This window comes from Hevea brasiliensis, chromosome 3 (assembly GCF_030052815.1).
Source record: "Hevea brasiliensis isolate MT/VB/25A 57/8 chromosome 3, ASM3005281v1, whole genome shotgun sequence".
NCBI lineage: Eukaryota > Viridiplantae > Streptophyta > Magnoliopsida > Malpighiales > Euphorbiaceae > Hevea > Hevea brasiliensis.
Genome location: NC_079495.1, coordinates 4,716,207 through 4,740,243, shown reverse-complemented (window position 1 = coordinate 4,740,243; position 24,037 = coordinate 4,716,207). Strand labels below are relative to the sequence as shown.

At 34.2% G+C, this 24,037-nt stretch overlaps 3 protein-coding genes across 3 annotated transcripts; all 3 read right to left on the bottom strand.

The window, feature by feature from the left end:
• Nucleotides 1-504: 504 nt before the first annotated feature.
• LOC110646669 (40S ribosomal protein S17-4) lies at nt 505-1,275 on the bottom strand. The gene has a single exon (XM_021800181.2). It carries the CDS (start codon nt 1,136-1,138, stop codon nt 701-703), a length of 438 nt encoding a protein of 145 aa, XP_021655873.1. The 5' UTR covers nt 1,139-1,275; the 3' UTR covers nt 505-700.
• A 613-nt stretch (nt 1,276-1,888) lies between these two features.
• On the bottom strand, nt 1,889-7,335 carry LOC131178810 (short chain aldehyde dehydrogenase 1-like). Its single transcript, XM_058144754.1, has 3 exons — nt 7,284-7,335; nt 2,153-2,354; nt 1,889-2,093 (listed from the first exon to the last, which is right to left on the bottom strand). The coding sequence occupies exons 1-3, from the start codon at nt 7,333-7,335 to the stop codon at nt 1,889-1,891; spliced, it is 459 nt and encodes a 152-aa protein (XP_058000737.1).
• A 673-nt stretch (nt 7,336-8,008) lies between these two features.
• On the bottom strand, nt 8,009-9,277 carry LOC110646671 (short chain aldehyde dehydrogenase 1-like). The gene is made up of 3 exons (XM_058143448.1): nt 9,143-9,277; nt 8,539-9,023; nt 8,009-8,507 (listed from the first exon to the last, which is right to left on the bottom strand). The coding sequence occupies exons 1-3, from the start codon at nt 9,184-9,186 to the stop codon at nt 8,194-8,196; spliced, it is 843 nt and encodes a 280-aa protein (XP_057999431.1). The 5' UTR covers nt 9,187-9,277; the 3' UTR covers nt 8,009-8,193.
• Between the last annotated feature and the right edge of the window lie 14,760 nt (nt 9,278-24,037).

Genomic DNA, 24,037 nt, shown 5'->3' with positions numbered 1-24,037 from the left:
ATGACCACAGAGATATATACCAGCAACATGTTGCTTCATAACAATACACCTAAATCACCAGGAGTTTTAGCCAATGACTAGTAGTACTCCTTGATAAACTAAACATGACTAAAGCTTGAAACCTGATCTTCAGTTCTTCCCATAACTCATTTGGAAAAGAACAACACCTTTTTGAAGGAACAAATTCAATTCATAATATGGTATACCATAGTAGCCATATGGTAAACCTGAATGCAGATAATGATTCTAATCTATAGCCATTTTAATGCAAGAAGTAATAATCCTCAACTACGAAAAATATTGTAACCCAAGAAACAATGCATTCCCACAACTAAAATGTAAACATACATTGAAATACCAAAACAAAAACATGTTCTTCTTCACTGAATCTGTAAAGCAATGAATCTGCATTCTCAATCTCTTAGACAAAACTAAGTGCATCAAAAAGTATAATTCTAGCAAATATCCATTTCAACAAAAAATTATCAGATACCATTAATAAAATGCCACCAAAAATTATCAAAATTGACATTACTAATTAAAAATAATCCAAATTGCTCCAACAAAACAAGGCATTTAGGCCATAGTTAATCATAAATTGCATAGCACCAAAATGTTTCCAGCATGCTTAAACAACTAAAACCAAAATCTCCATAGCTTAACAAACAGCATAAACGAAATATAAACAAGACGTCTAAATTTAAAACCTCCCCCCTGGTCTAGCAGGGGCACCACCTCTGCCAAACCCAAACTGAGTCACAGGCACAGCAACCGGGTCAACCTGAACAATCCCAGGTATATCACCCATACCAAGTGCAGCAAGCATATCAATAGTCTCCTTATCGACCTCAATCTGTTCAGTCTTGATGGCGGAGACCTCAGGAACAAAGTCCATGCGGCGCTCACGCTCCTCCTCCTGAAGCTTAAGAGAGATCCCACGAACAGAACCCTTCTGGATCCGCTTCATGAGATGAGTAGAAAACCCAGCAATCTTGTTGCGGAGACGCTTGGAGGGAATGATAGCGACCTCTTCAAGAATTTTCTTGTTAGTGTGGAAGTCGAGGGTCATGCGAGAGTAGTATCGCTCTATGACTTGGCGCGAGGATTTCTTCACAGTCTTGGTACGGACGCGACCCATTTTTTGTGGTAGTTCCTTCGAACAAGAGAGACTCTGTGCAAGGTGGGCGTGTGCTTGTGGGTAGCAGACGCAGAGATGGAGACGGACTGGAGTAGAAGGCAATGCGCTAGTGCGAGGTATTTAGAGCTAGGGTTTTGTTCATATATATAGTGATGGGCAAAAGGGAATTTTTAATGGGCCTTTTAGGGTTCAGCCATGGCCCACCTCTGCCAACTTGTAGAAAGCCCATTTTAAAATTTAGGAGCACAGCCATGGCCATGTCGGCCCGGTTTAGGGTTGGCCTCATAATTTCCCCAATAAAGGGCAGCCTCTGCAGCGTCCTCTGGTTCCAAAAACACTTCTTCAAGGGTTTGTTTGGAGGGGGTGAGGGAAGATTTAGTAAAATAAAGTGAAGGAAGGTATAATATAATAAGGTAAGATAATAGTTTTATTTATATTTAGAAGGAAGATAATGTAAATAAATATTTTATAATTTTATTTTGTTTGATTGAATAGCATTGGAAGATAAGATTAAATATAAAAATTATAAAATTATTTTTTTTATGAAATTTAATATTTTATCATAAGAAGTGATATTTTAAAAATTTTTAAAATTGATAAAGATAATATAGAAAATTAAAAAATAAAAATTTTTTCATTCATTTCCAACCCACTTCAACTAAAAATTGAAAGATTTTTTCTCTATCCCTCAATCCTCTATCTTAAATAAATAAAAAATTCCTTAAAATCATCATTCACTTTCCCTTACTATCATAACCCCTGGATCCAAACAAAGGGTAAGTTGGCTGGCAACGAAGCCATCATCTCTGCCTTTCTCTTCGCCAACATCCCTAAACACTTCCTTACCACCGGAGTTGTTGTTGCAAATAGAGAGATACAGTTAACCCGAATCCCATACCGCCCCAACTCCACACGTAAGTTCTTGGTCAGCCCTACCACAGCATGATTTGACGCCCTGCATGTGAATACCCAAAAGAGATCACAGAAACTATACTCGAAGTGAATAGAATGCACCCTTTCTTTGCCGGAATCATGACCCAGTCAGCGTGTTTGGCACCCAAGAAAGCTCCAAACATATTCAAATCTATAATCTTCTTGAAATCTTCATTATCAGTAGCCAAGATTCTTGGGGAGCCACTGCTGTTGATGCTTGGAAGATTGATGCCTGCGTCGTGGAACATTATATCAAGCTTCCCATACTTGAAGACTGCAAAATCTACAGCTTTTTGAACATTAGAGTCACTAATTACGTCACAGTGATGTAAGAAATATTATCTTCAGAGTCCAGTTGATTGCAGAGGAAGAGATCTAGTTCGCCTTGGACATCAGCGACTAACGCCTTGGCTCCGTGTCTCGCAAGTTAATTTTGTATAATTTCAATAATGAAAAAAAAAAAAAAACTTCAAATTAAATCATGTGTTAATTTGAGAGTCCGGAGAGTGAGCAATTACATACTCCTAGGGTCGGAACAGCTTATCCAAATGAGGGCAATCAAACTATAAATGAAGCAAAAGCCTCGTACAAGCTGGTGGGTGTGCACTAAGGGTTATGCAATGATGAGAAAATAAATGCTAGAGATTGCCTAAAGCACCTATGTTAAACTTTAAGGAAATGGATTTATAGTTACTTTCCATTTATCTCTCTTATTTATATCATCTATTTTTAATATGAGATTTTTATACATGCGTATCCATCTTTTTCTTTTTTTTAATATGAAAATTTTATATTTGTATATTTTCAACAATTTTTTAAGTGTGAGTTTCTTTTATATTAGGCTTTTTGAACCTGCTCATTCTCGAACGAAAATCTTTTTCCTAACTCGAGTATTACAGCATCATCAAAAAGTACAATTACTCTACCAAATTCGCTCCAATACATTACAATGTTATCAAGAGCACAATTACTCCACCAAACTAACTTGAATATGTACCTTTAAAAGTCACACTAGAGTCATCATGTGTAGTAAAAGTCTTCATTCCATAGATTTACTCTACTTTTAATGAGTGTCTCTCTGCTCTATTAAGCCTACCAGGAGTTTACTTGCTCTTCTATCCACATGTTAGGGTATCGTGGGAATCATTAACTACCTTCTCTATACTTATCCTTACTGAATTATCGACTCTGCTACCACTTATTAAAAATTCAAGAAACTTAAAAGCACCAAGATAGAATAATTTTTGATGAGTTTTGTGAAAAAATATACTTATAAACTTGACACTACATTCACTCCAAATCTTAAAATAATAAGCTAGTGAGTTCATTTCACTTTTATATCTCTCATTCATCTCGGCTTTTGTCAATGTGAAAATTTGACACTTACAACTTTCCAACAATAAAAGTTAGACAAGCGCCGTGAGCGGATGCACAACAAGCGCCTAGGCAATAGCATCCTCATGTGAAGTTGAATAACTTTTTGGGTTGGTAAATTAGTGATAGTTGAGAAATGGACTAAATGAGTTAATATAATATTGTGTCATCATGATATGATGAAGACATACTAACTACTAAGTAAAGTGTGAACCATTTTAAGCTAATTGAATTATTAAGCTAAATTAATCAATTTTCAAATATATTTTTTCAATGTTTATTTAAAAAAAAAACCTTTAATAATGTTGCTTACAGTTTATTTATTTTTCACTTTACTATTAAAATTTACTTATTCATGTATTTTCGTAGCTTGGGATTTAATTTATTTGACCGCTATAATTTGTAGCAAAATATATGGGATCGATGGGTTCTTCCATGCACTTAGAGTGTGTATTATTTGATAAACTGAACTGGTCTAATTTAAAATTTTTTGATTTAATTATTCAGTTTGGTACATTTTAGTTTGAGCTTTTAGATGGTATTAGAGACTCTAATACCATGTCTCTCAATGCAATTTTTTTTTTATTGGAAGATAGGTGATTTCATTGATAGAAAAACAACCTTGTATGCCCATCACAGCAAAGGCTTTCAAGCCCATTACAACACAACCCATGGCAATACAGCTAGCTATAGTTTAAAAGGGACCCAACCCAGTACAACAAGAGGCCTATGCCCAAATCCAAGAAACCTTAGCTTAGGATGTGTCTGAGATCCCACCCGTGACCCTATAGAGAACACTCCTCTTGCCACAGGACAAAGAGAGTAGGAGCCTGTCTTTTTCCAAATCAAGCCACAGAGCAACTACTAATGGGCAATGAAAACAAACTAAGGCACCAAGGGGACTGCAATTGAAACGCTTGAAGGAAGACCTCCAGAAAACTATAACCCAGAGGTGTCGGACAAATCAAGCTAGAAACACAATAGAATATACCTAAAGAAACTGGCCATAAAGGTGAAGCCAAAACATCCAACTGGAGCAAGAAAACAAGAGAACCTTCCTTTAGCAGCCATGCATGGCAAGGATTAAGCTAGAAGAGAAGACCTAGCATAGCAAAAGAGGCCCAAACTTTGGATGTTGAAGCAAGCTCTCCCTTCATCGCTGTAATGGAGGAGAGAGTCAGAACTCCTGGCCTTTCAATCTCATCTAGCTTTAGGGTCAATATAACACTGTAAGTGTTAGAAGGACCTTAAGAATAGCCCTTCTCGTGCAACTCTTATTTATAGCACAACACCAAAGAGCAACCAAAATGCTATAGAACCACTAAAGGAGCAGATCCTTAATCTTAGTCCTCTCCATTAACTACCGATCTGCACAAGAAGGAACACAGAAAACAGAAATGTACAACCCGCTCGGAGGTAGGGAGGTACTAATCTATTTCCAGGCAAGAAAAGGAGTCCCCCTTGCCCGTAAGTGGCAGATGAGACCATGAAATTCGATAGAGAAAGGGTAAGGAACCATGGAAACCAAAAACTAGAAAATGAGAGAGAACCTCTCTCCCTAAAAGCTAGACAGAGAAAGAGAGCTGTGGAGTTAGTTAAGGAGCATCTCTCTCTGCAAGTTGAAAACCTTAGTCATGCTTTTATTTGCATTCTTCCAAAAGCTGTAAGCCTCTGCTAAAGTGTTCAAATATAATGCAAGTTACTCTTATCTTTAAAATCAACACTCCAGATTCATGTTGAAGGATCTCTGGAATTAAAAGAAAACCAAAGTGAATGAAATGCAATCATCAATTAAAGAAATAACCCATTATTACTAATAGATGAACAATGATTCCCGTTTAATAAAGTTTTAAAGTTCCAACTCCAGATACAGGGTCCTGTGATCTAATCTTAAGTTTTGGAGACTTGTCATACAAAGAGATAAATCGATCAGAGGCTTACCAGAGAGATCCGATTAGCACTCTCTGACACTTAAGTTAGAGAGAATAAGCAACATTAGAGAATATGAATGTGATGAGAGAAAGGAAACTCTTCTTCTTTCTTATCTAGTGGAAGTATATTCTACAATTAAGGAGAATATTCTATGATATATTCTATGAATAAAAAGTTTATTACATGAATAGAAGTTTATTCTTTTGGATTAATTATTTTACCTCATATCACCATTATTTCATGTTCAATGGGATCCATAGAAGATATTTCAACCCTGGAGCACAATTAAAGCCTAAGGCATCTGCCAAAAATAATTCATGTACCATGTGGCTAGAAACCAATAACAATATTTTCAATTTTCTATTATATATAAGTTATAGTTTTAACACCGCTTAGAAAAAAAAAAGACAAACTAACTAACAATATAAATTTAAAGGAAAGTTTTATTTGATAATGTCAAACGCCAATGAAACCAGATAAAAGCACAACACCATAAATGAAACACATAAAGCTAATAACTTTAGTTACCTCCATGGCCTTTTATGGTAGTCCTAATTAACACCAAGACACATTATAAATTAAAATTGTCACTAATTCATCGATAATTTCAAATTTAAAGCTTAAAATTCCTAATTTCAAATGTTTTAGAAATGATTTTTTTTTATTTTACTCATAGTAATGGATTAACAACAAATTAGCAACAAATATTTTAATGATGAATTATTATTGTTTCTAATCTGTAACTAATTTCAATTAAAAAATTTCCTTTCTGATCCCTAATTTTCCTTTTCTCACTTGTTTCACTCTTGCACTTTATGCTGCTTTACTTCATATAATTTGTTGCTGTTGTTCCACCATGTCGCCTCTTACCTTCTATGAGATAAGTTTGAGTTGGTCATTATTATTTGTGTGTTAAGCATAATGTATTCATATTCTTTTTGATTGGATATTTCTGCAATTAAAATATGTCATACAGATATATGAAGAGTAAAAATTTTCAACTCTAATCTATTCTTGAGTTTTTTTTAAGGAGAAAAAATGAAGACGTAAACAAAAGTTATATATTTTTCGAAATTCATATATCTTTATATAGTATCTATATTATTTTATATAATAGTATGAACATACTTCATTCATTAGTTGCAAAATAATTGTTATTTTGCAACAAAACAATAATAATTTATATGATAAACCTTGAGCAATTTTTATTATTTGGAAAGTGAGAAAAAAAAAAAGGAAAAACATTGGCAGCTTCTTAAAGAAAAGATTATGTAAATCTTTTCTTTTGTTGGTGTTATGCTTTTAATATTATAAATCTTTTCTTTTGTTGGTGTTATGCTTTTAATATTAACAATTTCTTATAGAGAATATTTAATTATGATTGGATTAACATTCATATTCATATCTTCCCCTAGCTTCTTTTATTTATGTTTAATTAATTAGATTATGACATGCTGACCACCCAATAATTTAGTCATATTTTAAGTAAACATGTCTATATTTTAAGTTATTTGTACTGGAAATGACCCCACATACAATTTATCAATTTGTTTAATGAAAAATAAAATGATAGAATTCTGCAGCAGGTATACCAAAAATGACAAGCCTTCTTTCATGTGGAGAGCATATAATCGTAGCTTCAGGTATAACCGGTTAATTAGAGATTTGGACATGCAGAGAGACTCCAATTTTAGCCATAATTTTGCAGCACTGCCCTCTACCTCTCATGGTACCTTATTAGCCAAACATAGTAAAATTACATTGTGTGCCCACAACAAGAAATTTTTCTTGTCAGCGGCTTTTATGCTTTATGGTAAAGCATTCCTTCCCTCTATTGCCTTGAGTAATCCTTGTTGCATCGAGAAGGCCCGCATCTTAATGCACCAGAAATTAAAATCATTTTCACCATTGATTTTCTCTATTTCACGTTTCATAATCAATGCCACCTTTGCCGCCATCACGAAAATTTCCAGTTGATAAAAGACTAGTAGAATTTTGACACATGAATAAATTTAACGTGGTTTACTAATAAAGCCTATTATTAAGGACGAGGACAATAGAAGAATCTTCACTAAGAAATTAATAGATTTACAAAGACAATTGAGTTTCTCTCAACACTCTAACCCATCTCACAAGCTCAAGTGGTTGAACCACCCATTTGTGAAATTTTCTTTTCCCACTCACTTCACTTTACTCATACTTGGCTCTTCACACTCACGCTTTTTCTCCTTGCCACTCCCGTTGGAAAGATTGCTATTTATGGCCATGAAGCATACTTATGGCACATTTGGCCCCTCAATCTTAAAAGCAAGATACACCATATCATGGTCAAAGATATATGGAAGATTATGGAAAATTCATTCAAGATTGAATATTGATATTCATGTGAGAAATTTTGACAAAGCTTGGGCTATTTAGTAAATTCAAGACATGCTTTAACATTATTAATTGATTTCTTCGCATTATATTCAATTATACATTGTCATACTTTTGTTGGATTATAATGGTTATCTGGATCATCTAGCTCCCAGTCAAACACATGTTCTTCACTACCTAACATGGCACATGAGGAAGTTGAGCAGCTAGTAGGAGAACATACAGATAGAATGAAGACAGAGATAATTGAGCAGGTTCAGTTTTTATTTTGGTATAATTTCGGTTCAATCCAAATTGAGATAATTCATTTAAATACTATACCACTATCATCAATCAAATTATTAACTTCTAAGATACAAATTCATTTGTAAGAAAAATAAGCTTTTTTTTTTTGAGAGAAACGATACATCTAATTAATTTAAATCCAAGAGACTATCACCTTAAGAAATTAAGCTTTTCATTGCCATAGCAAAGGAGGGATTGGCAAGACTAAAACCTCCATCAATCACTAGATTGATCCTGCTCACATACTTGCACTCATCACTTCCCAGATACACCGCTGCCTCTGCTATATCTTCCTCTTCCAACACAGCCTCTTTCAAGATAGCTGATGCAGAAACCGCTGCCTGGATCTTCTCCTTCTCCATCTGCATGAGCCCCGTAGCTTTCCTCATCATTGGAGTTACAACTAAAAATGGCGAGATACAATTCACCCTGATCCCATATTGGCCCAACTCCACACACAGGTTCTTTGCTAAACTCCACACACAGGTTCTTTGCTAAACCAAGCAGTGCATATTTTGATGTCACATATGGATGAGGACCCTCCGTAAATGTCACTGAAGTAACACTTGCTGTAAAGAGAATACAGCCTTTCTTGGCAGGAATCATGACCCTGGCTGCATGTTTGGCTGCCAAGAAAGTACCAAACACATTGACATCAAAAACCCTTTTGAAATCTTCAATTTCTGTGGCTAAAATCCTGGGATCCATGATGCCGGAAATTCCAGCGTTGCTGAACATGATATCAAGACTCCCATACTTGGAGACGGCAAAATCCACAGCGTTTTGGATATCAGAATCACAAGTTACATTGCAATGGACATAAGAGATGGTTTCTTCTGATCCAATTTCTTTGCAAAAAGAGAGGCCAAGCTCATCTTGGACATCGGCAATGACGACCTTGGCTCCTTGTTTAACGAATACCCTTGCACTGCACTTCCCTATTCCACTGGCTCCACCAGTTATCAAAGCCACCTTTCCTTGAAGCCTGCAATCAAATAAAGCAAAATAACAGATACAAATAAACAATTAATCAATCAACTAATAGATAAAATCATCTTTAACTTTCATGTCCTGGAACAACTAATTAAAAGATGTTTTAGTTACCTCTTGGATGTTGAAGTTGCTGCAGAAGTATTTGTGCTCATCATCTTGTTTAAAGTTCTTGAATTTTTTTTCCCTCCCAGAAATAGAAGTCGTTAGGAGCTCAGCTGACAACTTCTGCAATTAGATTAATTACAATAATAAAGCGCAGCTACCAAGATAGATATATATATATTTTTTATTTCATCATACTTGATATATTATATATTAAATTTATTTATAAAAAATAGACCTACTACTCTCAAATTAAAATCCAATAATAATCCTTGAGATGCTTTCTTTGTAAAATGCCAGCTGTCACTGATGCTAGCTAGTATTCTCCTCACTAATTCATGTGCATGTGTGATCTATTTCTAATAAAAAGAAAAAAAAAATTGTTATTTGATTATAGGCAAACTACAATTTATGCTCAAAGGTTTAACAAAATTTACAACTAAAGTCTTATATTTTTTAAGTTGTAATTTAGTCACTAAAATTTAGTAAACTTATAATTTAGTCTTTTTATCTAATTTTTTATTTAATTTATCATTAATTATAATAAAAACATGTTAGAGTCCAAGTTAAAATAGAATTAAGAAATTAAATAAAATAGGAAGTTTAATAGAATTTAAATTATAAAGTTTAATAATTATAGCCCTAAAAGAACTAAGTTTTAGTAGCCTATATATGTGAATAGTTGACTGGCCATTATATTATATTGTAGAGAACTCACAAAGTAGATAGGCGTGTTGAATTCTGTAAGTTTTGTTTGAATTACTTGTAAGAGTAAGAAAAATAATTAGTGATTACAATTATTTTTTCTTTATAGTAGAGTAGACTTACGCTGAACCATGTTAAATTTTGTGTTCTTTATTTTGTGTGGGTGTGATTTTCACAACAAGTAGCATTAGAGCTGTGGTTCGAGATATCAAAGATGGCAAGCACAAAATTTGAGGTGGAGCTGTTCGATTGGAAAAATAATTTTTGTCTTTGGCAAAGCACTGTGAAGGACGTCCTTGTGCGACAAAGATTAATTAAAGCATTAAATGAAAAATAACATGTAAAGTACAATGTCTTGAGGAAATTTCACCAGTTGTTTTGTAAAAGAAATTGGAGAAATTATATGTGTCAAAGTCACTTACAAATTGCTTATACTAAAAGAAGAAATTGTACCAACTCAGAATGGATGAAAGTACTAATGTGAGAGATCACCTTACCCCTTGTTTGGATTAAGTGCAGTGTGATTTAATTATGTATCATATGGTACTATATTATATTGTATTATATGGTTTTTATTATTAACATGTTTAGAAAGATAACATGGCACATGATAGTTTAATAACATTTTCTTATTTGGTTAAATGGTATGTGATGCTACCATAAGTTCCTGTGGTCTGCTCCTAATGCCAAGTAGGCTTGTAATAAAGAAAAAGGATGAGGTGGGTGGCCTTCTGCCAAGCCACTTTGATGCTCAAGTCAAAGAACTGGTTTTTGAGAATATGGAGAAACTGTAATGAGATTTAAAAAATAAGAATATGCGTACCCATTTTTGGTTACTTGGTTGATATTTATAGCTTTTTAATAAAATAGTTGTTACTTTGTTTATGGAGATAATCTTGGTTGATCCATCGAGATTGTAACCATGAAATCCGCTTTTGCTTTATTGCTAGCATAACTATTGCTCGGTAAGTGAGATCTGGACACTACTTGATCATTGGCATGATTATTGCTTAGTATATCTTTTGCTCGCCTTGTTGGGCGATCGATGGCATTTTGTTTAGTCTTGTTTTAGTCTCTGGTACTTTGCTTGGCTCGTTTGATCTTTTGATCACCTAAAATAATGTTTGACTTTTCTGATTGCCATGTTGGACATTCATGTAGAACTTTGACTGTTTGACTTGGATTTTGGGCGAGTAGTATCATTTATGGTCGGAGACTTAGTTCTTAAAAGAGATGACGCCACAGGAAGACTAATAATGGCAGGAAAGCTAAGATGCAATTGGTTTGGATCGTTTGTTATTTCCAAAGTTATCACCTAGGGACTTACAAACTAACTGAGACAAGCGGGAGAATACCGTCTCGAACTTGGAATATCTGTAATCTTCACAGATACTATCAATAAAAGAATTCCTTGTTAACTTTTTGAATTTAAGGGTGCTTAGCCCATCCACGGCAATAGTCGGGCAGGTTAAATAATCTAAGGGAGCTTAGCCTCTCCACGATAATAGTCTGCCAAGTTAAATAATTTAAGAGTGCTTAGCCCATTCACGGTGATAGTCCACTAGGCTAAATAATTTAAGGGTGCTTAGCCCATCGACGACAATAGTCCGCCAGGTCAAATAATTAAGGGTGTCTACAATGTTGAGTCCATCAGGCCAGATTAAACAAAGGGAGCTTAGCTCATCTTGTTAGTAGTATGCCCTAGAGTATATCATTTAGTATGTATCTTGTACATGTTTTTATTAATAAAAGACATTTCCACTTTTCCGTTTACATAATATATTTATGTGTAATAGAAAAGGTCCATTGATATTTTGTTAGAAATTCTATTCTTAAGTTGTTAAGAATATGAGTGACAGTATTTCTAGCACAAAGTATCATAAATAGGTTCACAATCGTGGATACTTCATAATAAGGACATGACTTATCCAGAAAGATTGTATTCATGTTTGTTCCCAAGTTATTTATATGAGATATAAATAAGATAAAATGGTGAGTCTCATGCCATATGACAAACATGATAGGCACTTATAAATGATAATTAGGCCGAACCAGTGACACTTATGACAAGCACATGGAGTTTACTCTTATCAATGTATTGTCATAAATCATATTAGTGCATATAATCTTTAGACCTGAGATAGCACAGTTATCTTATGTATAGGTGGTTTGAGTTTGATACTGCTTTCATACTTGTACTGTGTATAGGTATATGGGCATGTGTTGGCTCCTACTAGTTATAAATAGAGGTAGGTGTTGATCAAGATGAAATCTGTTCCTCTAAGTAAATAGAGATAAAATCCTATGTTCATTTAATTGTTCTTGATGTTTCAAGTTCCTGGCCAGGACAAATAGATTTATTCAGAAAGAGTTTCTGATGAGAAAAATCTTTTTAATCAAGAACTGGAATTAAAAGAGAACATAATATTCATAGCAAATGGAGTTTGACATAAACCATGACTCCAGCTTGAGTTATGATTTTGTAACAGAGAGATTCTAGTGCATGTTAACATATGATTATAGGTTCATTTAAGGTAAACCTTATTACTGATTGGGTGGCCATGGCACGCTATGCTAGGTGTTAACCATAGTCAATGAGGTGCATAAAATGATTTAGAGAAATTATTTATGGTAAGAAAGAGTTCTGATGATATTAAGAGTTAATGTCATGTCTCATTGCCAATTAGTAATGAGCCTAGTAAGTCACACACATACACAAGTAATCACTTAATTAAATTTGATTTAATTAATTAATTAAAGAGTTTAATTGATTAATTAAATAGTTTGGTTTGCAATTAGATTGCAAAGTCCCTAGCATGACTTAAAACCAAATCTAGGTTATTGGATGTACAGTATAAGTTAAATTTATATTTAAAGTGTTTAAATATAAATTTAATTAATGAGAAATTAATTAATAAAGATTAATTAATTGATTTATATTTGATATAAATTGATTAGAAGAAGAGAAATAATTATTTTAGGTTGAGATCTCAAAATTAAGACACAGGGGCATTTTGGTCATTTCACAAGGTGAAATTTGGCACCATGAGATGGTGACACATGGCACTACACATAAGCTTGCCAAATATCTTTTAATGATGTAAGATGATTAAAATTAAGATTAAATATAGGTTTGACATTTGGCACAATGTGATTGGATCAATTAAACCTAGAACCAATCAGAGGGTGACATGTGGCAAGGGTTTAATGTGTTGACCTAGCTATATAAGTGTTGTTATGAAAAGAAAATAACACAACCAGCAACAAATAACCTTGATGCTGCCACCCAAGAGGCTTCCCCTTCTCTTTTTCTTCATCTCTCATCTATTCCAAGAGATTAGCAAACAATCTCTTGAATTAAAAATACTAGAAATTGTTTCTAATGTTCTGTTTACATCTTTAATCTCTTAAAAGGCAGAACTTGATTTTCTAATTCATAGAAAAAGCTTTAGAAGCTGTTCAAGGGCTGCCATAGGTGTTCTTGGTGTAGACAAGCTAGAGGGACAACATCTGGTGTCCTAAAGACGCATCTCAAAGGCACAAATACACTGCAGTGCATCAAGAGGTTAGTGTGTTTGTTCTTGATTTAATCTAGGGTTCTAAAATTAATCTGATTAATTCTAAAATCTTAAATGGCAAATACAGATCCAAAAACATATTAAAAGAGTTTTAATATATTATTTATCATTGAAATCAAATAGATAAAAATAAATCTTGCATGATGCATGTGACCCTAGGTGAAAAATTTTGAATTCAATAGTATAAACTTGTGTTTTTCACGCTTCCACTCCTTCAATTGGTATCAGAGCCACTATATTTGCCATTTAGATTGTTGATTATATGATTTAATTGTGTGTTTTGATCATGAGATGATTTATCCATTACTGGTTGCAATGGATGTGTAGCGGTTTGCTTGAAGAACACCAACATGGCGTGCATGGTATGGCTTCATGGATGGAGCAAGGTTTGGCTTTTTAATTTGCAATTGTTGTATGATCTAAAAGCTCATCCTATGTCTAATTAAATTGTTTAATTAGAATTTTAATCACATAATTAAATTTTGATTCAAATCAGAATTTTTAAAATTGTTTGAATGTGATTTAAATCTGAAATTTAAAAGTTGTTTGAATGTGATTCAAATCTGAATTTTTAAAGTTGTTTGAATCATATTTAAATCTGATTTTTTAAAGTTGTTTGAATAATATTTAGATCTGAATTTTTAAAAATTATTTGAATGTGATTCAAATTTGATTTTTTAAAAATTGTTTGAATGTGATTCAAATCTGAATTTTTAAGGTTGTTTGAATGTGATTCAAATATGAATTTTTAAATTTGTTTGAATGAGATTCAAATCTGAATTTTTAAATTTATTTGAATCATATTCAAATCTGGATTTTTAAGTTGAATATGAGATATTTAATTTAATTTAAGTATGTATGTTTTATTTAATTGTTAAATGGTGATATGCATTATGGATGATCATGGACTATAAAAGACTAATGTGATTGGATTTATTTCTTTTATGTTTCTTTGGGATTGTAAATTAATTAATTTATTTTAATTTATTTTGGGCATGTATTATTAAGTTTATAATAATTTTTGGGTTGTAATTTCATTTATTTAAGTTTTTGTAAATTCGCCTTGGTATGCCAAGGATTACTATGTAATATTGGATTGCAAGAAGTTCAAGGAGGTCAAGAGCATTGATGGGACCAGTGAGAGGAATTCAAGATCAGGTGTTGATTATGTACTCCTTCAGCAACTCTTGTAAAATGAATAAATGAAATGCACCTAGGAATGCCCTGATTCAATTCTTGGTGGCTCAGAATTGAATCCCTTAGAAAGTCCATGATCATACCATATTTACTGCTTATCCATGAATGCATGAGATGTATGGGAATGTATGCAATTATATGATAGATGCATGCTAAATGGATAATGTGCAAAGTGAGACCTTAATAGTAATTAGGATGACCATAAAATCTTCCAAACAAATGATTAAGTTGGAAATGCTATAATTAAAGTAATTATAACATGGGCCCTCCATTGGGGCAATTATTTTAAGAAATTTTAAATAGTTGCATAAGATGTAATTAATTTAAGAGATTTTATTAAGAATAATTGTTAAGCATGAGATGTTGTAAATATGTAAATGGTTTGGTGGCCAATATTGGATGTACCTGAGGACATTAAAATTATTTGCATAATTACTGACTCAATGGGATCAACTTAACTAATGCAAGATAAGTCAATAATGGATGTCCCTGAGATTTTGAGCATTAGGGGCTAGGTAAAGGATTGAATCTCACATGAGATGTGATGGGCAAGGAGTTGCTCACTTATAGTTTATTGTAATTCCAATAATGGATGTACCTGAGGATGATCAATAAAATTATAAGAATTCAATCACCCACTAGAAATCCATCCAATTAGGATTTCTGTTTTCTACTTTGGAAGTGTAGGATTCGTTAAGTTAGTGGGAGGACCAATTTGATTAAAAGACCATAATCATTTTGGTTAATTACTTGATACATTTACTAATTAATCTGGTTATTTTCTGTAGTTAATTTTCTGATAATAATGAGCACAGAACAACCACCACCATCCAATATCCTTACAACCATTCTTGATTGCAATAGGTTGACAGGACCTAATCTCTCTGATTGGCTAAGAAATTTGAAACTTGTCCTGAACCTTGAACATATAGGATATGTTCTAGACTCAAATGTTCCTAGTCCCTTAACTCCAGAGGCCACTCCAGAGGAACATGAAACTTTGGACAAGTGGAAGGAGCATGATATAAGAGCTAAGTGTTACATGATTGCTTCCATGAGTAATGAGTTACAGAAGCAGCATGAGAACATACAGAGTACGAGTGAGATCCTCCTTCACTTACAAGAGTTGTATGGTGAGCATAGCATGAATGCTAAGTATGAGATATATAGACAGCTATTCCGCATGAGGATGTCTGAGGGACAGAATGTTGGGGATCATGTCCACAAGATGATTCGGCTGATTGAGCAGCTGGAACATCTTGACTTCAATATGGATTTCCAACTACAAACGGATTTGATACTTCAGTCCCTTCCTGAGTCTTTTGGGAATTTTGTGACAAATTTTCATATGACTAAACAGGAATGCACCTTAGCTGGTTTACTCAACATGCTGGTTATTGCCCAAAAGAATATACCAGGTAATAAAGTAAAAGAGATAGCTTTAATTGCTTCTTCTTATACTGGAAAGTCCAACAAGAAGAAGGGCAATAAAAAAAAGAAACCTCAGATTCCTAGTCCTTCTAAGAAAATGGTTAAACAGAAAAGGAATACTAAAGCTGATGGAGGCAAAGGAAAGTGTTTCCACTGCCAGAAGGATGGGCACTGGAAAAGGAATTGCCTAGAGTATCTTGCTTCTCTGAAAGACAAAAAGGATACACCTTCGGAAGGTATGTCCATATCTTGTTATTTAGATTCTGATGATACTCATAGTTCATCTACAGCTTGGGTTTTAGATACTGGTACCAGTTCTCATATTTCTAATGATATGCAGGAGCTAGCAAATAGTAGCAGCTTGCGTTCTCAAGATGTTAGAGTCCGAATTGGCAATGGTTCAACTGTTGAAGCTTTAGCCATAGGATCTAAATCTTTTTACATGTTTGGACATGTTTTGTGTTTGGATAATATTTTATATGTACCTGATGCTTTTAAGAACATCATTTTTATATCTAGTATGACTAGAAATGGCTATGAATTTCAATTCACAGATGATGTTTGCTATATTTATTTTGGAAATAAATATGTTGGTTCGGGTTATATGAATGATGGTCTTTATTATTTAGATAATAATGACAAACACAAAATGAATGCAAGTGATCTAAATGAATGCAATGCCATGGTGAAAACCAACTCAAGTTCAAAACATATTTGGCACTTAAGGTTATGTCATGCTGCAAAAGATAGGATTGCAAAACTAGAGAAAATGGGGATTCTATCCTCATTGGGCTCTGAGCCTACTCCAACTTGTGAATCTTGCCTTCAGGGAAAAATGACTAGATCACCCTTTGTTAGACAAGGACTAAGAGCTGAAAATATTTTGGAGCTAATACATAGTGATGTATGTGTTCCATTTAAAGAAATGGCTAGAGGTGGCTTTCATTACTTTATTACCTTTACTGATGATAAATCAAGGTTTGGGTATTTGTATTTGATGAAATACAAACATGAATCCTTTGAAAAGTTCAAAGAATTTAAATTTGAAGTAGAAAATCAAACAGGAAAGAGTATTAAAGCTTTTTGATCAGATCGTGGAGGTGAATATTTGAGTACTGAATTTGATGAATACTTGAGAGAGCACGGCATTTTTTCCCAGCTGACTCCTCCAGGAACGCCACAACTGAATGGTATATCTGAAAGGAGAAATCATACCCTATTGGATATGGTACGTAGTATGATGAGCTATACTGATATGCCAATCTCCTTTTGGGGATTTGCATTAGAATCAGCTTTGTATATTCTGAATAGGATTCCATCAAAATCAGTTTCTTCCACACCTTATGAGATATGGCATGGAAGAAAACCAAGTCTTAAGCATGTTAAGATTTGGGGTTGTTCAGCTTATGTAAAAAAGCTGAACACTGATAAATTGAAAACCAGATCAGAAAAAGGTCGATTTGTTGGATATCCAAAATATAGTTTTGGATATTATTTTTATTTGCCTACTTCACAAAAGGTTGTGATAAGTAGAGATGCCACATTTCTTGAACAACAGTTTGTTCAAGAAGGAAGCAAAAGAAGGCAAATAGAGTTAGAATTGGAGAATTCTGACCAACCAACAGATCAGATGGATATAGATCCATCTAGTCAACCTACACCCGTTGATGAAACATCTACAACTGTTCCTCGTAGAACAACTAGGGTATCTCACTCACCAGTGAGATATGGTTTCCTTCATGAAGAAGAACAAGAGTTGTCTACTCATGAAGAATTAGATCATGGAGATGATCCACTCACCTATGAAGAAGCTATATCAGATATAGACTCTTCAAAATGGATTGATGCTATGAAATCTGATATTGATTCCATGTATAAGAATCAAGTTTGGGATCTTGTTGACCCACTTGAAGGTATTATACCTATAGGGAATAAATGGGTTTTCAAGAAGAAAATTGGTTCTGATGGAAAGGTAGAGACCTATAAGGCAAGGCTAGTAGTGAAAGGGTTTCGCCAAAGGCAAGGAATCGACTATGACGAGACTTTCTCGCCTATTGCCATGCTTAAATCAATTAGGATTCTATTAGCAATAACTGCATACTATGATTATGAGATTTGTAGATGGATGTCAAAATAGCTTTTCTCAATGGATACATTGAAGAAAACATTTTCATGGAATAACCTAGGGGCTTTGAATCCCAAGATGGTTCCAAGGTATGTAAGCTAAAACGATCCATTTATGGGTTGAAACAAGCTATGAGGAGTTGAAACATCCGTTTTGATGAAGCCATTAAATCCTTTGGTTTTATAAAAAATGAGGATGAGCCATGTGTATATAAGAAGGTTAGTGACAGTGCTATCACTTTTCTTGTCTTATATGTGGATGACATACTGTTGATGGGTAATGACATAGGTATGTTGATAACTGTAAAGGTATGGTTGTCAAATACATTCTCTATGAAAGACTTAGGGGAAGCAACCTATATTCTTGGGATTCGCATATATAGAGATATAGCGAAAAGAATAATTGGTTTATCCCAAAAGTCTATACTTGGAAAAGGTGTTAAAGAGGTTTAACATGCTTGATTCCAAGAGAAGATTGTTACCAGTGAGACATGGTATTCATCTTTCTAAAGAGATGTCTCCAAAGACTTCTGAAGAAAGAGATAAGATGGGCAGGATTCTATATGCTTCGGCTATTGAAAGTTTAATGTATGCAATGTTGTGAACTAGGCTGGATATCGCATATGCTGTTAGTTTGACTAGCAGGTATCAATCCAATCTAGGTTTGGAACACTATATAGCTGTCAAGAATATCCTTAAGTACTTTAGAAGAACTAAGGATTTATTCTTAATCTATAGAGGTGGAGACTTGCAATTGGATGGTTATACTAATTCTAATTTCTAATCAGATATCAATGATAGAAAGTCTACATCTGGATATGTGTTCATTTGTAATGGAGGTACAATCAGTTGGAAGAGTTCCAAACAGAGCACGACTGCAGATTCCACTACCAAGGCTGAGTATATTGCTGCATTAGATGCTACAAAGGAAGCTGTTTGGATAAAGAAGTTCGTGACAGAATTTATAGTAGTTTCTTCCATTGAGTCAGCAGTTCCACTATATTGTGACAATAATGGAGCAATCATATAGGCTAAGGAACCAAGGTCTCACCAGAAATCCAAACACATAGAAAGGCGCTACCACATTATCAGAGAAATAGTTAGACGAGGCGATGTAGTCATGCAGAAAATAGCATTAGCTGAAAATCCAGCTGATCCATTCACTAAGCCTATGTCACAGACTCAGCTAGACCGACATCTTGAGAAGATGGGTCTAAGATATTGTAATGAATGGCTCTAGTGCTAGTGAGAGATTGTTAGTAGTATACCCTAGAGTATATCATTTAGTATGTATCTTGTACATGTTTTTATTAATAAAAGGCATTTTCACTTTTCCATTTACATAATATATTTATGTGTAATAGAAAAGGTCCATTGATATTTTGTTAGAAATTCTATTCTTAAGTTGTTAAGAATATGAGTAACAGTATTTCTAGCACAAAGTATCATAAATAGGTTCACAATCGTGGATACTTCATAATAAGGACATGACTTATCCAGAAAGATTGTATTCATGTTTGTTCATAAGTTATTTATATGAGATATAAATAAGATGGAATGGTGAGTCTCATGCCATATGACAAACATGATAGGCACTTATAAATGATAAGTAGGCCGAACCAGTGACACTTATGACAAGCACATGGAGTTTACTCTTATCAATGTATTGTCATAAATCATATTAGTGCATATAATCTTTAGACCTGAGATAGCACAGTTATCTTATGTATAGGTGGTTTGAGTTTGATACTGCTCTCATACTTGTACTGTGTATGGGTATATGGGCATGTGTTGGCTCCTACTAGTTATAAATGGAGGTAGGTGTTGATCAAGATGGAATCTATTCCTCTAAGTAAATAGAGATAAAATCCTATGTTCATTTAATTGTTCTTGATGTTTAAAGTTCCTGGCCAGAACAGATAGATTTATTCAGAAAGAGTTTCTGATGAGAAAAATCTTTTTAATCAAGAACTGGAATTAAAAGAGAAGATAATATTCATAGCAAATGGAGTTTGACATAAACCATGACTCCAGCTTGAGTCGGGATTTTGTAACAGAGAGATTCTAGTGCATGGTAACATATGATTATAGGTTCATTTAAGGTAAACCTTATTACTGATTGGGTGGCCATGGCACGCTATGCTAGGTGTTAACCATAGTCAATGAGGTGCATAAAATGATTTAGAGAAATCATTTATGGTAAGAAAGAGTTCTGATGATATTAAGAGTTAATGTCATGTCTCATTGCCAATTAGTGATGAGCCTAGTAAGTCACACACATACACAAGTAATCACTTAATTAAATATGATTTAATTAATTAAAGATTTTAATTGATTAATTAAATAGGTTTGGTTTGTAATTAGATTGCAAAGTCCTTAGCATGACTTGAAACCAAATCTAGGTTATTGGATGTACAGTATAAGTTAAATTTATATTTAAAGTATTTAAATATGAATTTAATTAATGAGAAATTAATTAATAAAGATTAATTAATTGATTTATATTTGATATAAATTGATTAGAAGAAGAGAAATAATTATTTTGGGTTGAGATCTCAAAATTAAGACACAGGGGCATTTTGGTCATTTCACAGGGTGACATATGATGGTAATATATGGCACTACACATGAGCTTGCCAAATGTCTTTTAATCATATAAGATGATTAAAATTAAGATTAAATATAGGTTTGACACTTGGCACAATGTGATTGGGTCAATCAAACCTAGAACCAATCAGAGGGTGACATGTGGCAAGGGTTTAATGTGTTGACCTAGCTATATAAGTATTGTTATAAAAAGAAAATAACACAACCAGCAGCAAATAACCTTGATGCCGCCACCCAAGAGGCTTCCCCTTCTCCTTTTCTTCATCTCTCATCTATTCCAAGAGATTAGCAAACAATCTCTTGAATTAAAAATACTAGAAATTGTTTCTAGTATTCTGTTTACATCTTTAATCTCTTAAAAGGCAGAACTTGATTTTCTAATTTATAGAAAAAGCTTTAGAAGCTGTTCAAGGGCTGCCATAGGTGTTCTTGGTGTGGACAAGCTAGAGGGACAACACCTGGGGTCCTAAAGACGCATCTCAAAGGCACAAATACACTGCAGTGCATCAAGAGGTTAGTGTGTTTGTTCCTGATTTAATCTAGGGTTCTAAAATTAATCTGATTAATTCTAAAATCTTAAATGACAAATACAGATCCAAAAACATATTAAAAGAGTTTTAATATGTTGTTTATCATTGAAATCAAATAGATAAAAATAAATCTTGCATGATGCATGTGACCCTAGGTGAAAATTTTTGAATTCAATGGTATAAACTTGTGTTTTTTACGCTTCCGCTCCTTCACATCTATGTCCCAATCCATCAAACAACAATGTTTTGACTACTTAGCATGATTAACACTTGGCAACAAAACACCATCTGCATAATCGGATCTCCAGTTCAAGTAGGTAACTATCAATTACTTTTCCAAAGAAAATTAAATTATGTTTGTTTATCATCCTCTAAATTATTTATGGATCGAACAAATAAGAAAATTCGTCATTAAAAAAAAAGGCCCAAACATCTTTTACTTTGAAAAATTCTTATCGATTCTTAGATCATCCTACACCATGTAATTATCGGTAAACTTTGCTCGGCTTGTGGGGTTTGAACGTTCAGTACTAACAGTTCTCACAAAAACATACAACAGTGAGGATGAAGTTAAAACAAAGAAAGATTGATCATTTATATTAAAATTTTTTGTACAAAAGTTTTCGGCAAAGGGGCTTACATCATCACCCACACCTCCCTGCCCATCCTTTCTATCTCCCTATCCACCTCCAAGGTTTTTAACCAAGGAGAAATCATCTCTTGGGTAGCGCTTCTATAGCTCGATGACCATATCATTATATGATTTAACATAAATTTCAACTATTTGGTCATCAGTAGCAGCAAACTCCCTCTCTAGAGCCTCAATTTTCTTGGTCAGATCAGCTTACATAGCTGAGTGACTCTCCCAAACAACAGTCAACTCATCCTGAAGAGTGTAGAATTTTTCTTTCATTTATTGAAGCTCACCCTCCAAGTGTTTGGCTTTCTTCTTGAAAGCAACCATAGTATCAACAAGCAAATTCATCTTAGTATTCGAAGAATCGACCCAACCACGCAATGCCTGATTTTTCTCTCATAAAATTTGGGTGCATGCTAATTGCTCCATCAGAAGAGACATTGAACAAGAAGCCAGTTCGTCAACATGCTCCCCCTCTAACCGAGCTCGATCTAGCAGAAGTGTGTACTTCTTAGAGAACCAGTTGGCGAGTTTCAAATTGTCGATAATAGATTCACTGGACAACGCCTGCTCAACTGATTGTTTGCACAGAGGAGGTGGAGGAGTGTCATCAGTTTGTTCGAGCTCTGGATGAGAAGTTTGTGTTTTTGGGGTTGGGATGCTTGAGGGTGGAGAAGATGAAGGATCAACTCACACCCTTTTTGAGTCCAAATGAGAGGCATCCTCCGCTGAATGAGTAGCTTTCTTCTTTTTTCCAGATCAGTTGTTTGATGTTTTTCATTTGGCTACCCATCTCTGCAAAAAGAAAAGAGTTTCAGTAAGTAAAAATAACCAAGAGTCAAGCAAAAGTGTTTACCCTCAAGTGGTAAGTTATTGTAATGTTTGGTCACCACAGGATCCTCGATCATGTAGATACTCTCCCACCATCTAGCCTCGGCTTTGAGCAATGCTTTTATTGATATTCTATCCTCATGAACAATGACTTTTATTTCCCTAATCATCACCTTTTCCTCAGAATTCAATCTCAATTTTCCAATTCTTTTATCCACCAAACAGTTCCAAGACATCTGGATGCCACTCTAGTGCTCATCGATGGTGTCCTCAATAAAGAAAATTTGATCTTTCCACTTCTTCAGCAAGGATGAGAGACCAATAAATAATCTCATTCCTTTTCGGGCATGGAAATGCTAATACTCACTTTCCTGAACATTCAGCTGGAAGAAAGCAAAAAAGACCTGAGTAGATGCATGCAACCTTCTCTTGTGGCACAATGCTCAAAACCTAGCAAGAAGCCTCGACGATTTTAGGTGCATCTAAGGAATAAATAGTCGATGATACTTTAAATTATACATTCATGGGGTCAAACGGCAGTCGCAGGCCTGACTTTAATTGTTCCTCATACACCGCTACCAAAACAAGGCTAAGGAAAGTGATGTTAGCTCGACTATGAGTATTAGCAAGTAAGAGCTGATATCTTTCTATGTCTATCCCATAAGACTTTGACAAAACCAGAAGGTCCCACTTGCACAATGAGGATGACATCTCAGAAACCACCCTCGACACGTTCGGACCATAGGAGCTGGCCTCTACATCAAGAGCAGAACGAACACCCAAAGCATAAAAGGCACCAGCGATAGTCAGATCCATAGTTTTCAGAACCTCCTCAACTTTTGCCGAACTTTGGTCAGACTCTAAAAACAGTTCATGAGTGCTCGAATCTTGACTATAGACAATGGCAGGTGACCGGGGAGTGGCACTTGAATCTCTGTTGTCACTCAAATCACTCATTTTTTACATTAAACAAAAGTATAGAGGAATAAATTAGAAAAAAAATAAAAGCATTACCTTCACGGAAATACCAAAATGCCAAAGATAGAAAGAAAATGCTGCCGAAAATTGCAAAGGAAACAAGAAAAGCAAGAATGCAGGAAGATAAAAGATAAAATGAAAAAATAGGGTGTTTTATAGAAAGAGAAAGAGGTAATAAATGATTTTGAAATACGAACCATCACATATGCTGCCTTTTTACATATCAAGAAAAATTCAAAAATGACAACTCATATTAAAAAGACTGCTCAAAAGCATGCCTGACAAC